This window comes from Phragmites australis, chromosome 9 (genome assembly GCF_958298935.1).
Source record: "Phragmites australis chromosome 9, lpPhrAust1.1, whole genome shotgun sequence".
Taxonomy (NCBI): Eukaryota; Viridiplantae; Streptophyta; class Magnoliopsida; order Poales; family Poaceae; genus Phragmites; species Phragmites australis.
In genome coordinates, this window is record NC_084929.1 from 31,797,282 (window position 1) to 31,815,970 (window position 18,689).

Sequence of the window (18,689 nt, forward strand, 5' to 3'; positions counted from 1 at the left end):
GATTTTCATTTGGCAGGCATATCATGGCAAAATTTAGTCTGTAGCACAAGTGCAAAAATACAATGGCCCATGAAAGACAGTGTGTTATATGGTTAGCTTGAGGATGCATATTATATTATCCTTCATTGCTACTTAGCAACATTTCTATGGGCTTGTGTTTAGGAGGTTTTCAGCACCATATACTTCCAGCTCTTACTCCAATAGACATATACAGGTAACTTGTTTTGAATATCACTAGAAGCAATAAGTAATAAGTATGTTTATCTAACACAGAGTTTACAATTCATTCTGTCGTAGATATTTATCTGGTTACTTCGTTTTGCAATTTATGTGCGCATGGAATGGTAAAAAACTACACACGCCAATCTGCACGGTGAGCATATTACTTTATCGCACCGTTGTATCTATATTTTAAGTTATACTTTAGACATAAGATATATTTATATTTACATATATATGATGCATGTGCAGGATGGCCCAGCACTGAGGAGGCACTTTTTGATCAGTCTATTGACGTACGACAGGAATTTACGTCGATATGTAATACCTGTATGTGTACGAGAATATCTTAGCTACATCGTGGGCAATAAAAATTTGAAAGAGATAGTTGTGAAAATAAATATATTTCTATGGATTTATTTATTTATACTCAAAGTTGAGTCATAATTGTATTTGTAATCCAAGTTGCAAGCTTTATCTGAAAACAGTTTTGTTATTTGTCATGTGGTAATCCTCTATGCAATGAGATAAGAACTAACGATGTTTCTTGGCAATTGGTGTGTTGTTGATGACTTAATGTGAGAGCGATTTGCTTGTTTGGTTGTTTCTCTGTTGGTGTGCTGAAATCGGTGATGTGTCATTGTAGCTGATGCCGATTAATGGATTAGATCAGATTGATTTTATGTTTTAGTTTCTAAGTAGAGTATGTGATTCAAATGCCTAAACATGCCGCCTTTACCATTCTACAAGTCTCTACCGTTTCTTTGCTCATCTATGAACCAATTACATTTATGTGCTCTTATACGTAATTTGTTCTGAATCTGTTAGCGATATTATTTTATTTTATATTCATGTTAGATAAGAAATCCAGAGTCATGACATTGTCCTAATATTGGATCTTAGACATCATAGAGCACTATTTCTCTATGAATTAAATGTTACCTTTAGTATTAATGTTTTGTTTTCTTCATGTGAAAAATAAAACAATATTGTGTGTGCGATTTAGGAACCATTGTAATATAGGGGTGTCTAATTTAGTATCTATTATAACGCACGGACATTATACTAATAAGTATTAATAGCTATATCATCTTTCTCTTATCTTATATTCTTTTAGAATCTAAAGTATTTATAACGAGTAATACTATCATGCTATTTTGAATATATTTCACATGATCAGATATATTACCTTATAAAAAAATTTAGCGCCAACGCACGGATAGATAACTACTCCATTCTAAACTAAAACAAACACACCCTGCGGAAGTCCCTCACTCGCTCCTCACTTTCGACATCGCACCCTTAAGTAGATGAGAATTCTCACTCCCACCCCCACGCATCACCGCCCGCAGCACTGATCCACGAGCTTCCCAACAGAAGAATTTCGTGGCACTCCAGGGGGGCATCTGCAAACCCCACGCCTCGAAAACGGACGGTGGCCTGGCCGGGTGTGGTTAAAGCCCTCCACCTCGGGCACCTCGCGTCGTCTCCATTCCCCAGTCCCCTCGTTCGCTGCTCCCTTCGCCATGGCGGTGAAGGGGAAGGGCAAGCAGGTGGCCACGGACCCCCCTGGCGCCGGTGGTGCCTCCGGGTCCGGCGGAAAGCGGCGGAAGGCCGCCGGCGTCGCGGGGCCCTCGTCGTCCTCCGCCGCCGCCGCGAAGCGCCGCCGCCGATCCGGTGCCCTCCAGTTCGTCGACGACGCGGCCGGCGTCGACGACGAGTACGAGGAGGAGGAGGACGAGTCCGAGGAGGACCTCGACGACGGTACGTACTGGATCGCTTCGGTTCCCGAGAACGAGCCTCCGCTCGGTAGCATCGCGCGTGGAGCATGGATCGGTTGGGTGGTTCGGTCTGGGGTTTTTGTTATCCGCAATGTTGATTTTCTGGGTCGATTATTTTGGGAATTTTTTTACCTTTTTTTTGTTGTCTAGGTTTGGTTGGTGTCGATTGGGATTTTGGGTTTGGGTTTTCCCCCTTCTTAACGATAGGAACCCCTATGCAGCACTGTCGATACTTCACCTCTTCTCTAGAATCCGTGATTATAGTAGCATTTTAGTTGTACGACGGATTAAATCGTTCCTAGCTAATAGAAATGCAAAAGTAACTTTTGGTTTGGGGCTCTTTTTTCTTTTAACAAAGTGTGATGACCGATACCTTTGCTACTCAAATATTTCGGCTTGGAAGTCTGCCCTTCAGCAAAGTGTGATGACTGATACCTTTTCTACCCAAAGGTTTCGTTTTTGTGTCGTTACAATGCATATAGAAGTGATTGTGCATTGCACAGCGAGGACATAGGTCGATGTTTCTTTTTGCCTGTTTCTTTCTCTTGTTAGTTTGCTGTTTCATTTTTCTATTTGCAATCTTCAGATTTTTCTTTCTCCTTTTTTGACCTTTGTCAATGTCTGTCAACATATTATGCTTGCCAGCAAATTGTTGTCCCATTTTGACCAAATGTTGTTAGCAATTATCTGGATGTTGTAGGTTATTGTGTTTGCTAAGCACTATTGCACTATTGTCATTTTATCCTGCACTCGTTGACCATAAGCTTATTGTAAGGTGGTTATTGCTGGTGATTCTCAGAATCTTCTGCTCATGCGATCTCACTGATGACCACTGCAGGTTTTTTCACTGAGGAACATGCAGAACATGTCAGCCACAAAAGAACTGAAAGGTCACACCCTCTTCCATTTCTTGTAAAGGAAGAGGAGCTTAGTGGTGATGAACTTGAGGAATTCATCAAGAACCGTTATAGTAATGGTGTGAAATATGCTGCTGATCGGAACTATCATAAAAAAGATGATGATGACATGTTTCCAATGGATGGTGCTCTGAAAGAGCCTACTATTTGGAGGGTTAAATGCATGGTTTGTGATTAACAAACATTTGACTTGACATTGTTGAACTACTATTTGTTGGCTAGATGCTGATTCATTTAACTGCCTTCCAGGTTGGGCGCGAGCGCCAAATGGCTTTCTGCTTCATGCAGAAGTTTGTTGACCTGCAGAGAATGGGTACCAAAGTGCCAATTATCACGGCATTTGCACTTGATCATGTGAGAGGATTTGTTTTTGTTGAAGCTGAGAAGGCCTGTGATGTTACGGAGGTACATAATTGGACCCTTTTACTGCAAGAGAAAAAAAACTGCAGTCATGATAGAACATGCCGGCTGACATGAAGTGTAGTTTGTTTTTTATACTATTATCGGTTTGTATAATATCAAGCGCAATATTTAAGGTTGAAAATCTGACAGCTTTTGATATGTGGCATAACCGCATAAATTATCAAATTTTGTTTTTCTCATTTTTCATGCACTCCAATTTTGTATTACTTCATAGCTTGGAAGTTTGGGAAGGACATGAGTTTTCAATTAATTTTTAGAAACAGAACTGTATCATAGTCAAAAATCCTTTTCCTTTTGAAGATTTCTTCTCCACTTAAATGCTGTACTTTGTATCGTGGTTGTAAAATGTCCAACTGGCCATGTTGCATCTCATGTTACAGGCATGCAAAGGATTTTGTAGCGTGTATGCAAGCAGAATTACTTCTGTTCCTGCAGCTGAAGTTCCTAGCTTGTTATCCAGCCGTACAAAACCATTTGAAATCTCTCGTGGTACATGGGTCCGCATGAAGAATGGAAATTATAAAGGAGATCTAGCGCAGGTAGGGTATAATGTTTATTACTTCTGGGGCATCTGCCCTCTTCATTTTTCCGTTTTCTTTGTTCTTATATCATCATTTTCCTGTGACTCTTTAGGTCGTTAGCGCGGATGATGGACGGAAAAGAGTGCTGATAAAGATTATACCCAGAGTTGACCTCCACGCTATTTCGAAAAAATATGTAATGCTCTTATACTTTGGCAGTAAAAATGTCCATCATTGAACTGATTTTCATTATTTATTGATCCAAACTACTCACTTTTCTTGCATTACCGATCATGATTTGAGTAAGATGTACATCTAAGTATGTTTTAGGGGCTTTCATGTAAATCTGAGAGCCCCATCTTTGTCATAGAAACTGGATACACCAAGCTGTGTTCTACAGTAGACGTAATGATATATGTCAAACCTGGATGTTATGAGATATGTCTGAAACCCTGTGGCGCCTGTTGCCTGTTTCCATTCTGTTTACTGAACATGTGATATCTTGACTGACTGGTTAATTGTATCAACTGCTGGTTTATTTAGCCTGCACTATTGCTTGGCTCATCTATGTGCTTGTTAACAACCATTTGTTCTGCTAACAGTCTGATTGCCAACTGCTTATCTTATGCTTTGGTCTTTGCAGGGTGGTGCAATTTCGCTAAAAGAAGCTGCAGTTCCTGCCCCACGATTAATCAGCTCACAAGAACTAGAGTAATTACTTCCATTCTGTGCTACACCCAATAGGCAATAGCCTTCTGTTTTGACTATTTTTAACCAGTCTTTGACATTGTTTCCATAATCTCATTTGTGTAGGTTCTTCAGACCTCATATTGAAATGAAGCGTGATCGTCAGACTGGTGATGTTTTTGAAGTGCTTGATGGCTTGATGTTCAAAGATGGTTTTCTGTATAAAAGGGTTGCACTTAGTTCTTTGATTTACTGGGGGATACAACCAACGGAGACTGAACTTCTGAAGTTCTCTTCTAGTCCAAGCAATAGAAGTTCTGCTGATGACTTGGATTGGGTCTCCAGCATCTATGGTCCTAAGAAAAGGAACCTGCCCAAAGAACGTGATGTGAAGGCATCATCTTCTAAAATGAAATCCTCCAAAGCATCAAATCTTAAAGCTTCGACTTCTACTGAAAATTATGATGATAATGATGAATTCAACCTCCATGATCTTGTACTCTTTGGGTGAGTCCTGTATGACACGGTCTATAATCATTGTCTACTAATTATCAGATGCCATCCTTATATTTTATTTCCTAAGGAGCAGGCGAAAAGATTTTGGTGTGGTCATTGCTGTTGAGAAAGATGGTTTTAAGGTAACAATCTTTTAATGCACGCTTCATTTTTATAGTCTTGTTTTGGTCTAAGAAGAATTGATTTCCGCGTAGATATTAAAGGGTGGTCCCGAAGGATCTGCAGTAACATTGAGAAAGCAGGAGATTAAGAAAGGTTGTGTAGACAAGATGTTTACAGCTGTTGACCATCAGAAGAAGATAATATCTATTAACGACACTGTCAAAGTTCTGGAAGGGCCATCTCAGGTGAAATTTTAACTGTCAATCTAACAGGAGTATGCTATTGTGAACTCTTTCTCATTCTGTAAGCACTGTGGGAATTTATGCTTCTTGTTTTTTTTCCTTTTCTTTCAAGAAAACATTAATTTGAGGTCTTTTCTATAATCTGATGTGGATGTGGTACTTCCACCGAGTATTGCCAATGGTAGTTTAACATTGCATATGCACTAGTACTGCTACATTGTACTTTTTTATGATGTGTTGCACTGTTATTATAGTAACATATAGCATTTTTTAATTCCAATGTATATATTTTCTTATAGTTATACAAGAATTTGATTCCTCATCTAGCACACATGCTGATATAAATTAATATATTTGCAGGGTAAGCAAGGAGTTGTTAAACACTTGTACATGGGAATACTTTTCATTTATAATGAAAGTGAAAGCGAGAACTGTGGTTTTTTCTGTGCCCAATGCGTGTCATGTGAAAATATTAAAAAACGGAAGGATATGGGAAGTTCTGCTACTGAAAATTTGGTATGTAGATACAGTGTATCCACCTGTCAATGAATTGGAGATGTTCTTTGTGTCACTTTGCTTTTTTGTGTACCAGGAGGACAATCCAATTCCCATGTTTTCAGAGCCAACTTATGAGCACAATGAGCATCGTGACAGTAAGTTTTCTTGATTTGTTCTGTAATGTTAGGGGAAATATTCAGTGCAAACCCCCTACCTGGTGGAATCGTGATCCCCCTTCCCTCTAAGAAACATGCGTAGAAGTTTCAGAAAATTATAAAAAAAACTCATATGTAGAGGAGGTGGTATACAAGCACATAAAATTTCGAGGTCAAACTCAAGTACTCAACTTTGTGAGACATAAAATTGACAAAAAGCCAAGAAAGAGAAGAAAAAGACAAAAACAGTGTTTGTGCTGTATTTTTGTTTTTTTCTTGGCTCTTGGTTAATTTCATATCTCACAAAGGAAGTTGAGTTTGGACCTCCTCTACACGTGTGGGCTTTTTGAGAAATTTTTAAAACTTCTAAACATGTATTTTTTAGAGGGGTTTTCTCGATTCCACCGGGTAGGAGGTTTGCACTGAATATTCTGTAATGTTATTTGAATGCAAGTTTGTTGTTCTGATGTCCTTCATCATACAGGTGAAAGGCCTTGCAGGAGCACCAGAGAACAACTTTTCTCTATTGGGCAGATGCTGCGCATTCGAAAGGGTCCTTTGAAGGGCTATCTCTGTCGAGTAGTTCGAATATTTCGGAATGATGTGACTGTAAAGCTAGATTCTCTACTAAAGATTGTTACAGGTTGGTTAGCTTAGTAGTATATTGGAGCTGTTCTTTGGACAATGACTGACTTTTTTATGTGCTGTGTTTGCAGTGCAAGCTGAGTTTCTCTCAGTCCCAGCTAACAGGGGGTAAGCAACTACCATGTTTTGAAAGTTTTCTTTCCTTTGTTGCTTGTTCTAATATGGCTGATTCATCATTATATCACTGCATAATATCACTTCCATATTAGCTCCTCATTATGTTACATGGCATACCAGGGATAATTCGTCTGGTGTTCCAGCTGGTAATTTTGGAAGTCAAGATACATCATTCTTTGGTAAGTGTAAGCTTCATACTTTCATATATACAGTGGTTGTTGCTATTTTCTCATTCAGTTTCTACAGTGTGTAGATGAGAAGTTATTACTTCATCCCCTCCCCCCAACCACCACCATGCACATGCCCATAAAACAAAAATTGCTTCTGGCCTGCTGTATATTATGTTAGAAATGGAAAACTGAATTTAAGATGTTTATATGTTATAATATTGAAATTCTTTGTTCTTATCTAGTTATCTCTATTGGCTTGGTGTTGTAGATTGTGGGGTTTATTATTTACATTGTTTCTTAATTTAGGTTCAGAAGCAGACAAAACCTCTTGGGACAACGGGTTGCCATCTTTTGGCAGGTTTGTTTTATGTTTTTCAGTTTCCTTTCGAATTTTGTAATAATTTGCTGGTTACCTGTAAACCAGCCTAAGCATGGACTAGATTTTATGATGTCTAATGTACAGTGTGGGAGAATGGACGTATTTTAGCCTGCTTGAGCATACCAATGTTATATTGATAACCCTTAATCTGCTTTTTGAGCTGCTGTTACAAACCTTTGTGCACGTTTTGAATAACTACCATGCAAAAGATGGCCACACGACATGGCTTAATTGGAAATAGGGATTCTTAAGGAGAGGAATAGACATAGGCTGGGATGAGAGAACTAAAGGGGTTGAGAGATAGCAAATAGAGGTGATAGATTAGGATCTCCTTTCATAGTAGAACCAGCCTTTGATGCCAAAGACTCCTGTCATGGTTTGAATTTTATTCTACAATAACATGGCCTCAACTTATCTCCTAATTTTTCCTATTCTGCTAGCTGACTACACCTCCTAGCTGTCTTGGACTGCTTGTACAGCGTCTTTCTTGCCTAATAGGCTAATGCTGATTGATTTCCTAATTCCGCCTGAACTGTATCAAACTATTGTCTGAGCCTGGCTAAACTCCTCTTCCTTGCTTCCCAATACTGCCAACAAGAAACTTCCATGCTCCTTGTCTGTGCTGTTGCTGCGCATGCTGCTAGGGCCCTAGTCCACAAAAGATGAACAATTTTTGCCAAAAAAAAGACGAAAAAGATATACAACAACCCTTTATTGGTATTCATGCAGTTTTTACATGACACCTGAAAAGTGACAGTAACCAAATTTCTTTCTTTTGTACTTATTTTGTACTCATGCAGTTTTACATGACACCTGAAATTGGCAGTAGCCGATTTTCTTTCTTTGTACTTATTTAATCCTGACTTATACTTGAAAAGGAACTGACCAAGAGTCCAAGACTGTACCATTTTTCTGCCTGTTTTGCTCTGCAAATGCCCTTGCAAAATCCGAATTAAAAGCTGTAATTTTTTTGTTTACTTCTTTATATGAAAGTACATAACCTGTGTGGCTGTGTTTCATTTTGGCATACTACTAGTTGAACCTGTGAGAAATTTTAATGAAAATGTTAGTTTCCTGCTAGACTACTCAAATTAGGGGTCACTAAATGATTTCACATAGTTGAGAACTTCAGATTGCCTTTGCTTTGCAAGTGGTATGATTCACTTAGATATATGTTCTTGTGCCCTTTGTGATGCGACTAATGTATCAGCTAATTTGCTTTGGCACTGCTTGCTCAGTTCTCTGTTAACTTCTTGCATGTATCTGGGCCGAATTTCTGAAGAGAACAACACATGCATTCGTTCTTATTTGTCTCATTACTCTTTATCATTTGCATGTCCTATTTATTCACCAAATTGTTTGATGCAATGCAGTGACTCATGGCAACCCTTTTCAAGTTCCACCTTACCAATCCAGAATGCAGGTAATATTTAGTTTTGTCATTTTTATTTGTTAACATAGCTTGTGGCCTCTCTATTTTGTAGCACATTGTGGTTCTTCTTTAACTTTTGTTACCTTTATCATAATGGTATTGCATTATTCAATCTGTTCAATGCTTGCTATGTGACATGTGTCGATTCCTGTTTGATCTACTTCTATAAAATCATCCCTTGCTTCGGGGTGAATTCTTGTGGTTGTGTTTGGTGACCCATATTTTTTGATGATCCATGTCATTATGATTTGGCACTATTGTCAAGATTTATTTTGGCGTTTTTGGTTTTTAGAGCTTATATTGAACTTGTGACTTTGTTTTAATTTTTTTATTTTAATTCATTGTATAGTAAGCCAAAAGGTGGTAAAGCAGAGGGAAAAGAAAAATTAATAGGGTTATTTTGGGAAACTGCATTGAGTTTGGAAAAGTGCCATGCATGTGTAAAGAGTTTTTTGAAGTGCTGACATTTGAGAATGGACAGTATTGTTTTGAGTTGTGTGTTTCAGGTTAATTGAAAACAATCAGTCTGTCAGTGGGAGCTTTGGCTTCGAAGGCTGAAGCATTATATTGCTGTTTTAACTGAGCTAGTTGCTGAGTTATTGTGGTACTATTTAACAATTAAACTGCTGGGGCCTGAGGCTGTGTGTGCACGCACACGCTCCACCGATATCTTTCTTGTATTACCTTACGTTTGTATTGTATCACACCTGCGATTTGGTCAGCATGCAACATAGCGCAATAATATCTTGCATGTTGGTAGCTGATTGTTGCATCTTTTCTTTGCGTGCAGTGATGCTGATGCACATGTAGCTTCCTATCTTACACAGGAAGACCAGCTTTCTTTCAAGCAATAACAACAATGAAAACTTTAGTCAAGCAAGTTTAGGGTAGGTTGGAGATTAAACCCAGTAAGAACCACATACACCAAAAAAGATAGTACTCCCTACCTTCTCAAATAGATGACGTTTAAAAACTTGGTTTTGTTCTTAAATAGATGTCGTTTTAGATTCTCTAGATGTTTTCCATAAGAGCCTATATTAAAAGCTATTGGAAAGTGGAATTTTGATTGAATGAGCGTGGTGGATTGATGAATTGGGTGCCATCACTTGGATATGGGAGCAATCAAAGGGGGGAAACATGTCATGGGTGAAAAATTAACTGCTTCGTTGTTCTGTGTGCCGAATGCTAAAACGGCATCTAAAAGAGAACAGAGGGAGTAATACTTTACAAAATAGCAATATTTAGTAATAACAATAGTAATTAAAGAATCTCGATTTCTAGTTCATGGTTCTGGCACATGGAGAGATGCCATCTTTCTTTATGTTTATGAGATTGTTTAAGTTCATTTACCAATATTTGAGGTGTTTACAGTTTTGCTGAGTGCTGAACTTTTACATTTTCAGATGGAGAATCAAAGGTTGATCCGTGGTTTAAGAAAAAATCGGATGAAGATGATTCTGATCCATGGGGTAAGAAAACAGTACCTTCTGCTGATGGTGATTCTGATCCGTGGGGTAAGAAAATGGTTTCTTCTGCTGATGATGATACTGATCCTTGGGGTAAGAAAACAACATCTTCAGCTGTTGAAGTATGGAACAATAGTGCTGCACAAAAGGAAAGTTCCAATGACAATGCATGGGATAAACAAGCTGGAGTTGGTGGATCAGATGTTGCTGGCAGCTCTTGGGACAGAGCAGCAGTCAATAAGGACAGTGAAAAGAGTGACAACTGGGGAGAGGCATGCAGGGTGGCAGACATGGGAACTAGTGGTAACACAGATCCTTGGGGTAGCAATGTCAAAGTAGTTGATACGAAAGAAACAGATAGCTGGGAAAAGGCTACAGTGCCTCCAAATAATAAGTTGGAGGGTGACAGTCAACAAGGATGGGCCCAACCTTTGTGCAAGTCAAATGAAAACCAAGGAAAAGGCAAAACTGCCAATGATGCGGACAATAGTGGGGCTTGGGACACTGCTGTTACTAATCGGACTGGATCATCTGTTATTGGGAAAGGGGATGGTGATGCCTGGGTTAAATCTGATGCTTTGCCTATCGCTGAAGATGAAACCTGGGGCAAGTCAAAAGACAATAATGGTGATGGAGCAGTTGGGTGGAATGAAGCTAAATCCTCTGACAAAAACTGTGGCGCGGGAGGTTGGGATACTGCCGCTTCCAACTGGAATAAATCATCTGCAGTGGACGAAGCTTGGGGCAAAGGAAAAGAGTCATCTGCTAATTCTGAAGAAAGAGACAATGGCAGAAATGATGAGGGAAGCTGGAAGAGCTCATGGGGAGGTGACAATGCTGGAAGGCCCTCTTGGAAGTCTGATAGTCAGGTAGACAATGAAGCTGGAGATTCTGGTGGATACAGGGGAAGAGGGAGGGGGCAATATGGAGGGCGAGGGAGAGGGAGAGACAATGGTTGGAGAAATGGTGATAGAAGCAATTCCAGATTTGGAATGGAAAGCGGCAGTGGTGATGGGCCAAAATGGGGAAACAGTGGTTCTTCTGATTGGGATAAAAGTGCATCCAATAAAGGTTCTTGGGGTGGTGGAGATAATTGGACCACCACAAATCCATCAAGTAGCCAGCCCTGGAGTAGCAGTGGAGGCACCAAATCATATGGTGAAAATCAACCCTCCACTTGGAACAGTTCAAAGGATAACAAACCATCTGTTGGTCAGTAATCTGTTTGAAGTTTCTAGCGCTATTCTATGTCTACACGGCAACAAGAATATGCTACTCAAATTTCTTGTTTTGCTTAATGCTTTGGGTGCTTATTTTATTATTTTTCAAGTGTGTGAAAAACATAAACTTGCTGAGAGTTTTCAACATTATAATCATAGAATGGAGATTCTTGTTGTGAATCAACCTGTGCACTTGCATGGACTAGCAATATTAGAAGAAAATTGAATAATAGAAGTTCTTGGCAAGATTAGTTGTATATTCAATTAATATTTAGGAATTGTAAGTCATAGTACTAACAATTGATCTGTTAAAGTGTAATACAATTTTGATTGATAGTATAACAAATTTAGCGGAGAATATTACTTCTTGCCTGACTACAGTTCATAGATTTTTCTTTTGAGGGAAACAATTCATAGAATTATTTATCAAGTTTTACTTGTAGTTGACATGCTTTGTTTTCAATCATCTATTACAGCTGTGGTTTGCCTCACTTTTTTAGCTTAATGACCATATGTCATAGACTCATTTTTGTGGCAAGCCAACACCCATAAACTATTTGCTATTTTGTCAAAGATTACACGATGGCACATGAGAGATCAACTACCCCGAACTTGTTTCCTTCTACAATACATTCTTCACAGAAAATGGGTAGTATTGTTTTGATATCATGCAAACTTCTATCAATCATCAACTTTTAACCTTGCTCCAACAATGTAATCTTGTAAATGTGGATATTCCGTCTCATACTCTCGTACATGTTTTTCTTTCATTTTGAAACCATCTAGGCTTACTGTTAGTTGCAAAGCACATCTTTATCTTTAATAATCTTCTAGTCTCCGCGGATGCCAATTAATCCAGCTGTAGATGAACTTAATTCTTTGTTGATCTCAGGCTACATTCTATCAATCATCAACTTTTAACCTTGCTCCAACAACGTAATCTTGTAAATGTTGATATTCCGTCTCATACTATCGTACACATTTTTCCTTCATTTTGAAGATGTTGGAAAGCACATCTTTATATTTAATAATCTTCTAATCTCCGCGGATGCCAATTAATCCTGCTCTAGACAAACTGAATTCTTTGTTGATCTTAGGCTACACTCTCGCTAATTTTGGCTCCAATGTCATCCTTGTCTTATTTTGACTTCAAAGCGGCTTTGAATTCCTCATGCCATCAATCCATCATCATGCAATTTATCTTCTTGTACACGACTCTAGCTCGTCGTGTACACGGCAGACCAATGGAATCAACTTCTTTTTTAGCAATGTCTCTTCCTTATATGCATGTCTTTCTATTGCATCAGCGATGGACTCAGACTTGAACAGATATTGCCAATCTAATCGAACTTTACATGTTAAACATGGCTATCGCATGTCTGTTTCCATGGTATGACACATGATAAATCATAGTCGTATGATTAATCAGCTAGAGACATCATTGTTGGATAACCGTATTAATGACTTGTCTGACATGCATATATTATATTGAGTAGTAACTTTGCATGACTATTCTTATAATCTAGCATGACTCTACTTGACATTGCCTTGCCAAATTCAGATGACAAATATCTACTGTAGATCTTTAATGTATATTTGGGACCCACAAAATTAAGGATCGGATGTTTTTGTTTTTTGTGAGATTTTCTAGGATCTCTTTTTTCTTAGCACGTTTCACTTAAAGATTATCGTAGAGCTCTTGGAGGAGCCTCCAATTAGTAAATATAAAGATATGCTACAGAGCTTTTATTTTTTTATTCTCACGTGTAGGTGAACAAAATGATCCTTGGGCAAGCAAGGTGACTTCTACCGAAGGTGATTAATAAGCAATCAGAGACATCCATATTTTGTGCTCTGTTCAGTGTTTTGAGCTGTAGCTTTCCACTGTGGCCTGCACATCCTTATCCACTTGCTGTCTTAGAGGCTTATTTTTATTATTTATTATATGTTGTAGGCAGAGAACAACAGAATGATACTTGGGCAAGCAAGATGACTTCTACTGCTGGTGCCAAGGATAGCAGTGGTGACTGGAACGCCAAGGCAAAAGACTCTTCCTGCAGCGTTGGGGGTAAGTGTGAAAATGCTGTATCTGGTATTGTTGAAGCCGATCAAATTTCTTATTCTGCTCAACTGTAGATGTACTTCAGTCTTATCTTTCACTCTGTTGTGTAGGTGAAGAAAGACAAAATGATCGTACTAAACTGTTTATATTGGTCGCTCTGCTTGACATTTTAATTTGAACAATAGAATTACCTTTTGTGGGTCTCTTGCTATGCTTATATTTATTCTTTTGTAGGTAAAGAACAAGAAACTGATCCTTGGGCAAGCAAGGTGTCTTCTACTGAGGGTGCTGATGACAACAATGATAGCTGGAACACTAAGGGCACTCCATCTGGCAGTGTGGGCAAGCTGGGCAATGCTGCACCTGGTAGTTCTGGAGCTGAAGAAAAGGCTGATGCCTGGAGTAGTAAATGGGGTAATGATAATAACAAGAAAACAGATGGCTGGAGTGCTGACTTCTCAGGTGGGAATCAGGAATCTTCTTGGAGCAAACCAAGTTTCTCTTTAGAAGATCAGACACCTGCTTGGAGCAGGCCAAGGTATGGTGATGATAATAATGGAAATAATAGGGGTGGATTTGGACGGGGAAATCGAGGCAGAGGAGGGAGAGGAAGGAGTTTCGGGGATAGTGGATCCTCATGGAATGGAGGCAACAGAAATGATGAATCAGGTGGCGAAAGGTCTGAAGACCACTGGAACAGGAGGAATTTTGATGGTGGCAGAGGAAGAGGGAGAGGACGCTTTGGGCGAGGTGATCGTGATCAAGGTAACAACTTTGGGTCAGGAGATGGTGGTAGTTGGGGCTCTGGCAGGGGTAATAGTGGCCGAGGTGGTTACAGAAACTGGAATGACAACAATGAGAGAAGGCCCTTCGGTCAAGGCGGTGACTGGAATACCAACAAAGGAAGCAGCGAAGGAGATCAAGCTTTCTCAAAAAGCAAGCCTGGCTGGGGGAGTGACAATAATGATAGCTGGGGAGCGCCAAAGATATCTGGTGGAAATGATCAGGCAGGAAAGAGTGATGAAATCAACACCTGGAGTCAAAACAGTTCATCTTCGTCTATCCTGGGTCAGCCAAGCGGTAATGCTAAGGATTCTAGCGCATGGGGTGCTCCTAGTGACACCACCACTGGTGGAGGAGCAGGCGGACGCTCTTGGGAAAGGAGTAATGAAGATAGCTGGAATCCTTCGAAAAGAACTGGAGGTACAGAGAAATCTTCATGGGATGGGTCAGAAGCTGCTCCAAAGAAAGATGGCGAAGGGAGCGGGAGCCAGGGAGGAGGTGGCGGCAGTTCCTGGGACAAAGCTTCGGATGGTGCATGGAACAGCAACAAGGGTAGCGATGCTGGCAGTGGTGGATGGTAAGCTCCAGAGTAAGCCCGTGCCTGGATGGCGCAACTATGTAAATATCCCTGAGTGTTACGTTATTGTGTGCTTCTAGTATCTAGTAGCTCCTTTGCCATGCAACTGGAACCCTAAAACATGGCCTAGTACCAGTTAAACATTTCCTAGTACTGGCATTAAGTATGGTACGTTTGCTCTGTCGTATCTGAGGCTCCGAGCTGGTTTTATTGTGACGTGAAATGTGATTCTTGGCCTGTAACAACGGTGAAGAAGCATTGAGATTTGAGCACTGCTAGTGAGACAAGGCAAAAAACATATAAAGTGCACAAATCTCAGTGCACAATAAATAGTAGGATACAGGGATTTCAATATAGATTTTCATTTTTTTTTCATTCATCGGAGAAAGAGACTGACATTCGTAAAATTTAAGCGAAATTTTGGTTATTTTTAGTCCTTATATGAATCTCACGTATCAGTAAAAAAAATTCTAAAATTAGATATTTTATTTCTTTTTAAAAATTGTTAAATTTCAGTGAAATTATAATCCTGATAGGATAAGCAACATCACACGCAATGCCATTTGGAATTTTTTTGGAAATAAATCCGAAAACAGCTGATCAGATGTTGTAAGGGCATCGATCATTTCGTCAGACGCAAGAAACAGACTCGCGGCAATATAAGAAGCGCGTGTGCGTCCCCACTCGGGTCAATCTCCGCTAGATATCCTGCTCTCTTCTCCCCTCCCCTCCCGACCGTCCTCTTCTTGCCCTAAACCCACCCACGCCGCTCCCCTTCTCGCGCTCCACACGACGGCATCCATGTCGCTGCCCCCGGACAAGACTCCGTCGCCCGACTCCCCCGCGGAGCACAAGCTCATCACCGCCTACCTGCGCTGCAAGCTCGCGGGCAAGCCGCTCCCCGCCGCCGCGGGCACGATCTTCTACGATGCCGACATCTACGCCGCCGAGCCCGCCACGCTCACGGCGGGTCTCCAGCCGGCCGCGGCGAGGAAGGGAGAGGCCAGTTCTTGGTTCTTCTTCACCCCCGTGAAGGCCAAGAGCAGCAGCGACTGCCGCAAGTCCCGCATGGTCGGCGGCGGCGTGGGCACCTGGCACTCCGAGCACGCTCCAGAGCACGTGTTCGACGTCGAGGGCAATCGCGTCGGGCACCGCCAGTACTTCTCATACAAGCGCAAGAACGGCAACAAGAGCGAGAGGTCCGGGTGGTGCATGATGGAGTACGGCGACGATCAAGAAGATGATCACGAGGGCGGCGGCGGCGGCGACTCCAGGCTGCTTCTTTGCAAGATCTACCGTTCGCGCCGCACCGACGGGTCCGCGTCGAGGTCATCATCCTCGGGGTCCGCACGCAAGAGGAAGGACGCGGACGAGCGCGTTGATAAGGCTTCAGCTCCCGTGAGGCGGCGGCTCTTCGCTTCCCCTACTACAACTCCGCCGGCCGCGTCGCAGGACAAGATCTGCAGTACGAAATCTCCACCCAGCTTCTTGATTACTGAGCCAGAGGCGTCGCTGGCACACTGCTACGGGACGACAAACCTCATGGACGGCGGCCACAATTCAGGATTTCCAGTATGCGCTCCGGGTGCCGGGGTCTCTGATTCATGCTTACGCGGCGACACAAGCTTCTTGATGGCCAGCGGTGAACCTCCTGCGCCGGAATACTGCTACGGAGGGACAAACCTCATGGACGGCTGCGGCCACGTGTCAGGAATGCCACTCTGCGCGCCGGGTGCCGGGACCTCTGGTTCTTGGACAGGGAACGACAACACGGCGTCCTGGTCCGGCGAGATGGTGTTTCCTGGAGGTCTGCCCACGCACGACGATTGGGGCATTGCTGGATCCGCAGGTGCGTCGTATGTGCGCGGCATGCCCTCTGCTCCTTTCCTGCCTCCGCCGGCGTCGTCTTCGTGGTGTAGCGGCTCGGACTTGTCGGATGGGTGGATCAGAGCACAGATGCCTTGGACCGTTGCATGACTGATGCGAGTGACCGTGGCATCTTCGCAAGTTCTTGGAGTTGCTGATCAGTGCATGTCGGCGTTGGAGAGCTCCGTGACTGATTACTTCTTTCTACTGATGAGTGACCGTGACCAAGACCATGGCATCTTGAGAAAGTTCTTCGAGTTGGTTTTTTAGTTTGCTGGAAGAACTTAACATGTTCTATTGTTGTTATATTAGGACCTTGATTTATTTTTTTGACGGGATATTAAGACCTTTATGCTAAATTGATTGATCTCGTTTAAATTTTAGAGTGTTGTAACAGCTGAGAGCTCAATATGTTTATTCAATCTAAATTTTTGGTCTGTTTTTTCAATCAATATCTGTATGATTTTCCTTATGGTGTGAATGTGTAAACATCTGGCTGCTTAAGCCTGCTGCAAGATCTGAACTTTGCTGCTGATTTGGGCGTGGGCACGATTCAGGTTGAGTCACAAGATTTAAATCTGAAGAATTAGTGCTGAACAGCAGTCAGTATCGGCGGATCAGTGTATGGGCCATAATGCCATATAGCCAACCCTGGTAATGTACCGGTGTCACCATTGCTCGTGTCCATGGCGACGTCGGGCTCACTGGGCACGCCGATGCCAACGCACGCCGCATTAGCAGTCTCGGCGTGCTCTCCACTCGCAGCCACCTCCACGAGCCGAGGTCACCGAGGGCCCTGTCCGCCGCGTCACCCGTCTTCCTCGCCATGCCTCGAAGACTTTTCTTGAGCTCCTTGTTCCACGCCTTGAGACAGTCGAGCAGCACGCCGTAGCTCTCCTCCTTTGACATGGGGCGCTCCAGGAAAGCGGGCTCTGATACTATATTGCTAGCAACCTCCATAGATGATTCAATTCGTGATACAATCTGAGAATTGGAAGTAGAGGTGGAGGACCAAAGAGTCGAGAGTTAGCAAAGGGTTATAGGATAGACAGTAGTTTCTAGAAGATTCTAGAGAAGGGGCAGAGGAGGAATACAAGCACAGAAGGAGGAGAACTAGTTGGGGTAAGAAGAGAGACAGAGGAGGGATAAGCAGTGGTTCTAGAAGGTTCTTCGACGCCTTCTGCCTGGGATGGTGATCTCCTCTTGGCTGCATAGCATTCACCGTGACTTGATTGGGCCTCAACCCAGCAGGTGCCCAACACCCTTCAGTGATCGGTATTTCATAGTTGCATTCTTGGAGATCGACGATGCATTGCAGGCAGATCGATCTCCTCAAACCAGCCTAGCTGAGTTGTTGGGAAGCTTGAACGGAACCAGGTCGTTCCTCTCGAAGAAGCCAGCCTCGACCACCGTCGCGCGCCGCCGACGCCAAAGTTTACGCCTTGCGAGACGTTCGAGGCAGCTCAACGCCAGGAAGGCCAGGAGGAAACTGAAGGGAGGCCAAACTCCTCGGCTTCAACCATGGCATGCATGCCTAGATGGTCAGGTTGGCATCATCGCTGAAGCGGCCGGGTCCAGCCGCGCGCCGTTTCGTTCGCGACGCGCGGATCGTCGTATCCTCGGGCGCGTGCGTGGGTTGTTCGAGGCTCGGCCGTCGCGCGCGCGCTGGGGCCGTGAGCGTGGGTGCGTCCGTGCCGGCTGCGCGATGACCGTGATTTCGTGACACGGGCGCCGCCGCCGCGCGCACATGTCACAAATATGCACACCGTCGGAAAGGCACAGTTCTGGAGTAGCAGAGAAAGAATTTACATGGTGGCAGCGCCCAAGGTTCTCGACTCCGAGCAAATGTGCCCGATGAATTGGACCTGGTATATATGCCGAGCTAGATGAATACTCAACTCACCTGTCGCT

General features: G+C 42.4%; 2 protein-coding genes across 2 annotated transcripts; both read left to right on the top strand.

Moving 5' to 3' along the window:
• The first annotated feature begins 1,696 nt into the window (after positions 1-1,696).
• On the top strand, positions 1,697-15,099 carry LOC133929177 (protein RNA-directed DNA methylation 3). Its single transcript, XM_062375821.1, has 20 exons — positions 1,697-1,983; positions 2,839-3,083; positions 3,167-3,322; positions 3,721-3,879; positions 3,974-4,057; positions 4,505-4,572; positions 4,675-5,055; positions 5,138-5,186; positions 5,259-5,411; positions 5,769-5,924; positions 6,001-6,061; positions 6,546-6,704; positions 6,778-6,814; positions 6,944-7,002; positions 7,300-7,351; positions 8,746-8,795; positions 10,208-11,482; positions 13,261-13,305; positions 13,445-13,558; positions 13,787-15,099. The coding sequence occupies exons 1-20, from the start codon at positions 1,746-1,748 to the stop codon at positions 14,914-14,916; spliced, it is 4,671 nt and encodes a 1,556-aa protein (XP_062231805.1). The 5' UTR covers positions 1,697-1,745; the 3' UTR covers positions 14,917-15,099.
• Positions 15,100-15,237: 138 nt separating this feature from the next.
• Positions 15,238-17,166, top strand: LOC133929178 (uncharacterized). Its single transcript, XM_062375822.1, has one exon. The coding sequence runs from the start codon at positions 15,714-15,716 to the stop codon at positions 16,887-16,889; it is 1,176 nt and encodes a 391-aa protein (XP_062231806.1). The 5' UTR covers positions 15,238-15,713; the 3' UTR covers positions 16,890-17,166.
• Positions 17,167-18,689: the final 1,523 nt, after the last annotated feature.

Bases quoted from the DNA above. Each gene is read 5' to 3' on its own strand.
- LOC133929177 (XM_062375821.1), top strand. From the start codon at position 1,746: ATGGCGGTGAAGGGGAAGGGCAAGCAGGTGGCCACGGACCCCCCTGGC. The intron at 5,925-6,000 runs GTATGTAGATAC...TTTGTGTACCAG, and splicing joins GTTCTGCTACTGAAAATTTG to GAGGACAATCCAATTCCCAT. The intron at 7,003-7,299 runs GTAAGTGTAAGC...TTCTTAATTTAG, and splicing joins TCAAGATACATCATTCTTTG to GTTCAGAAGCAGACAAAACC.
- LOC133929178 (XM_062375822.1), top strand. From the start codon at position 15,714: ATGTCGCTGCCCCCGGACAAGACTCCGTCGCCCGACTCCCCCGCGGAG.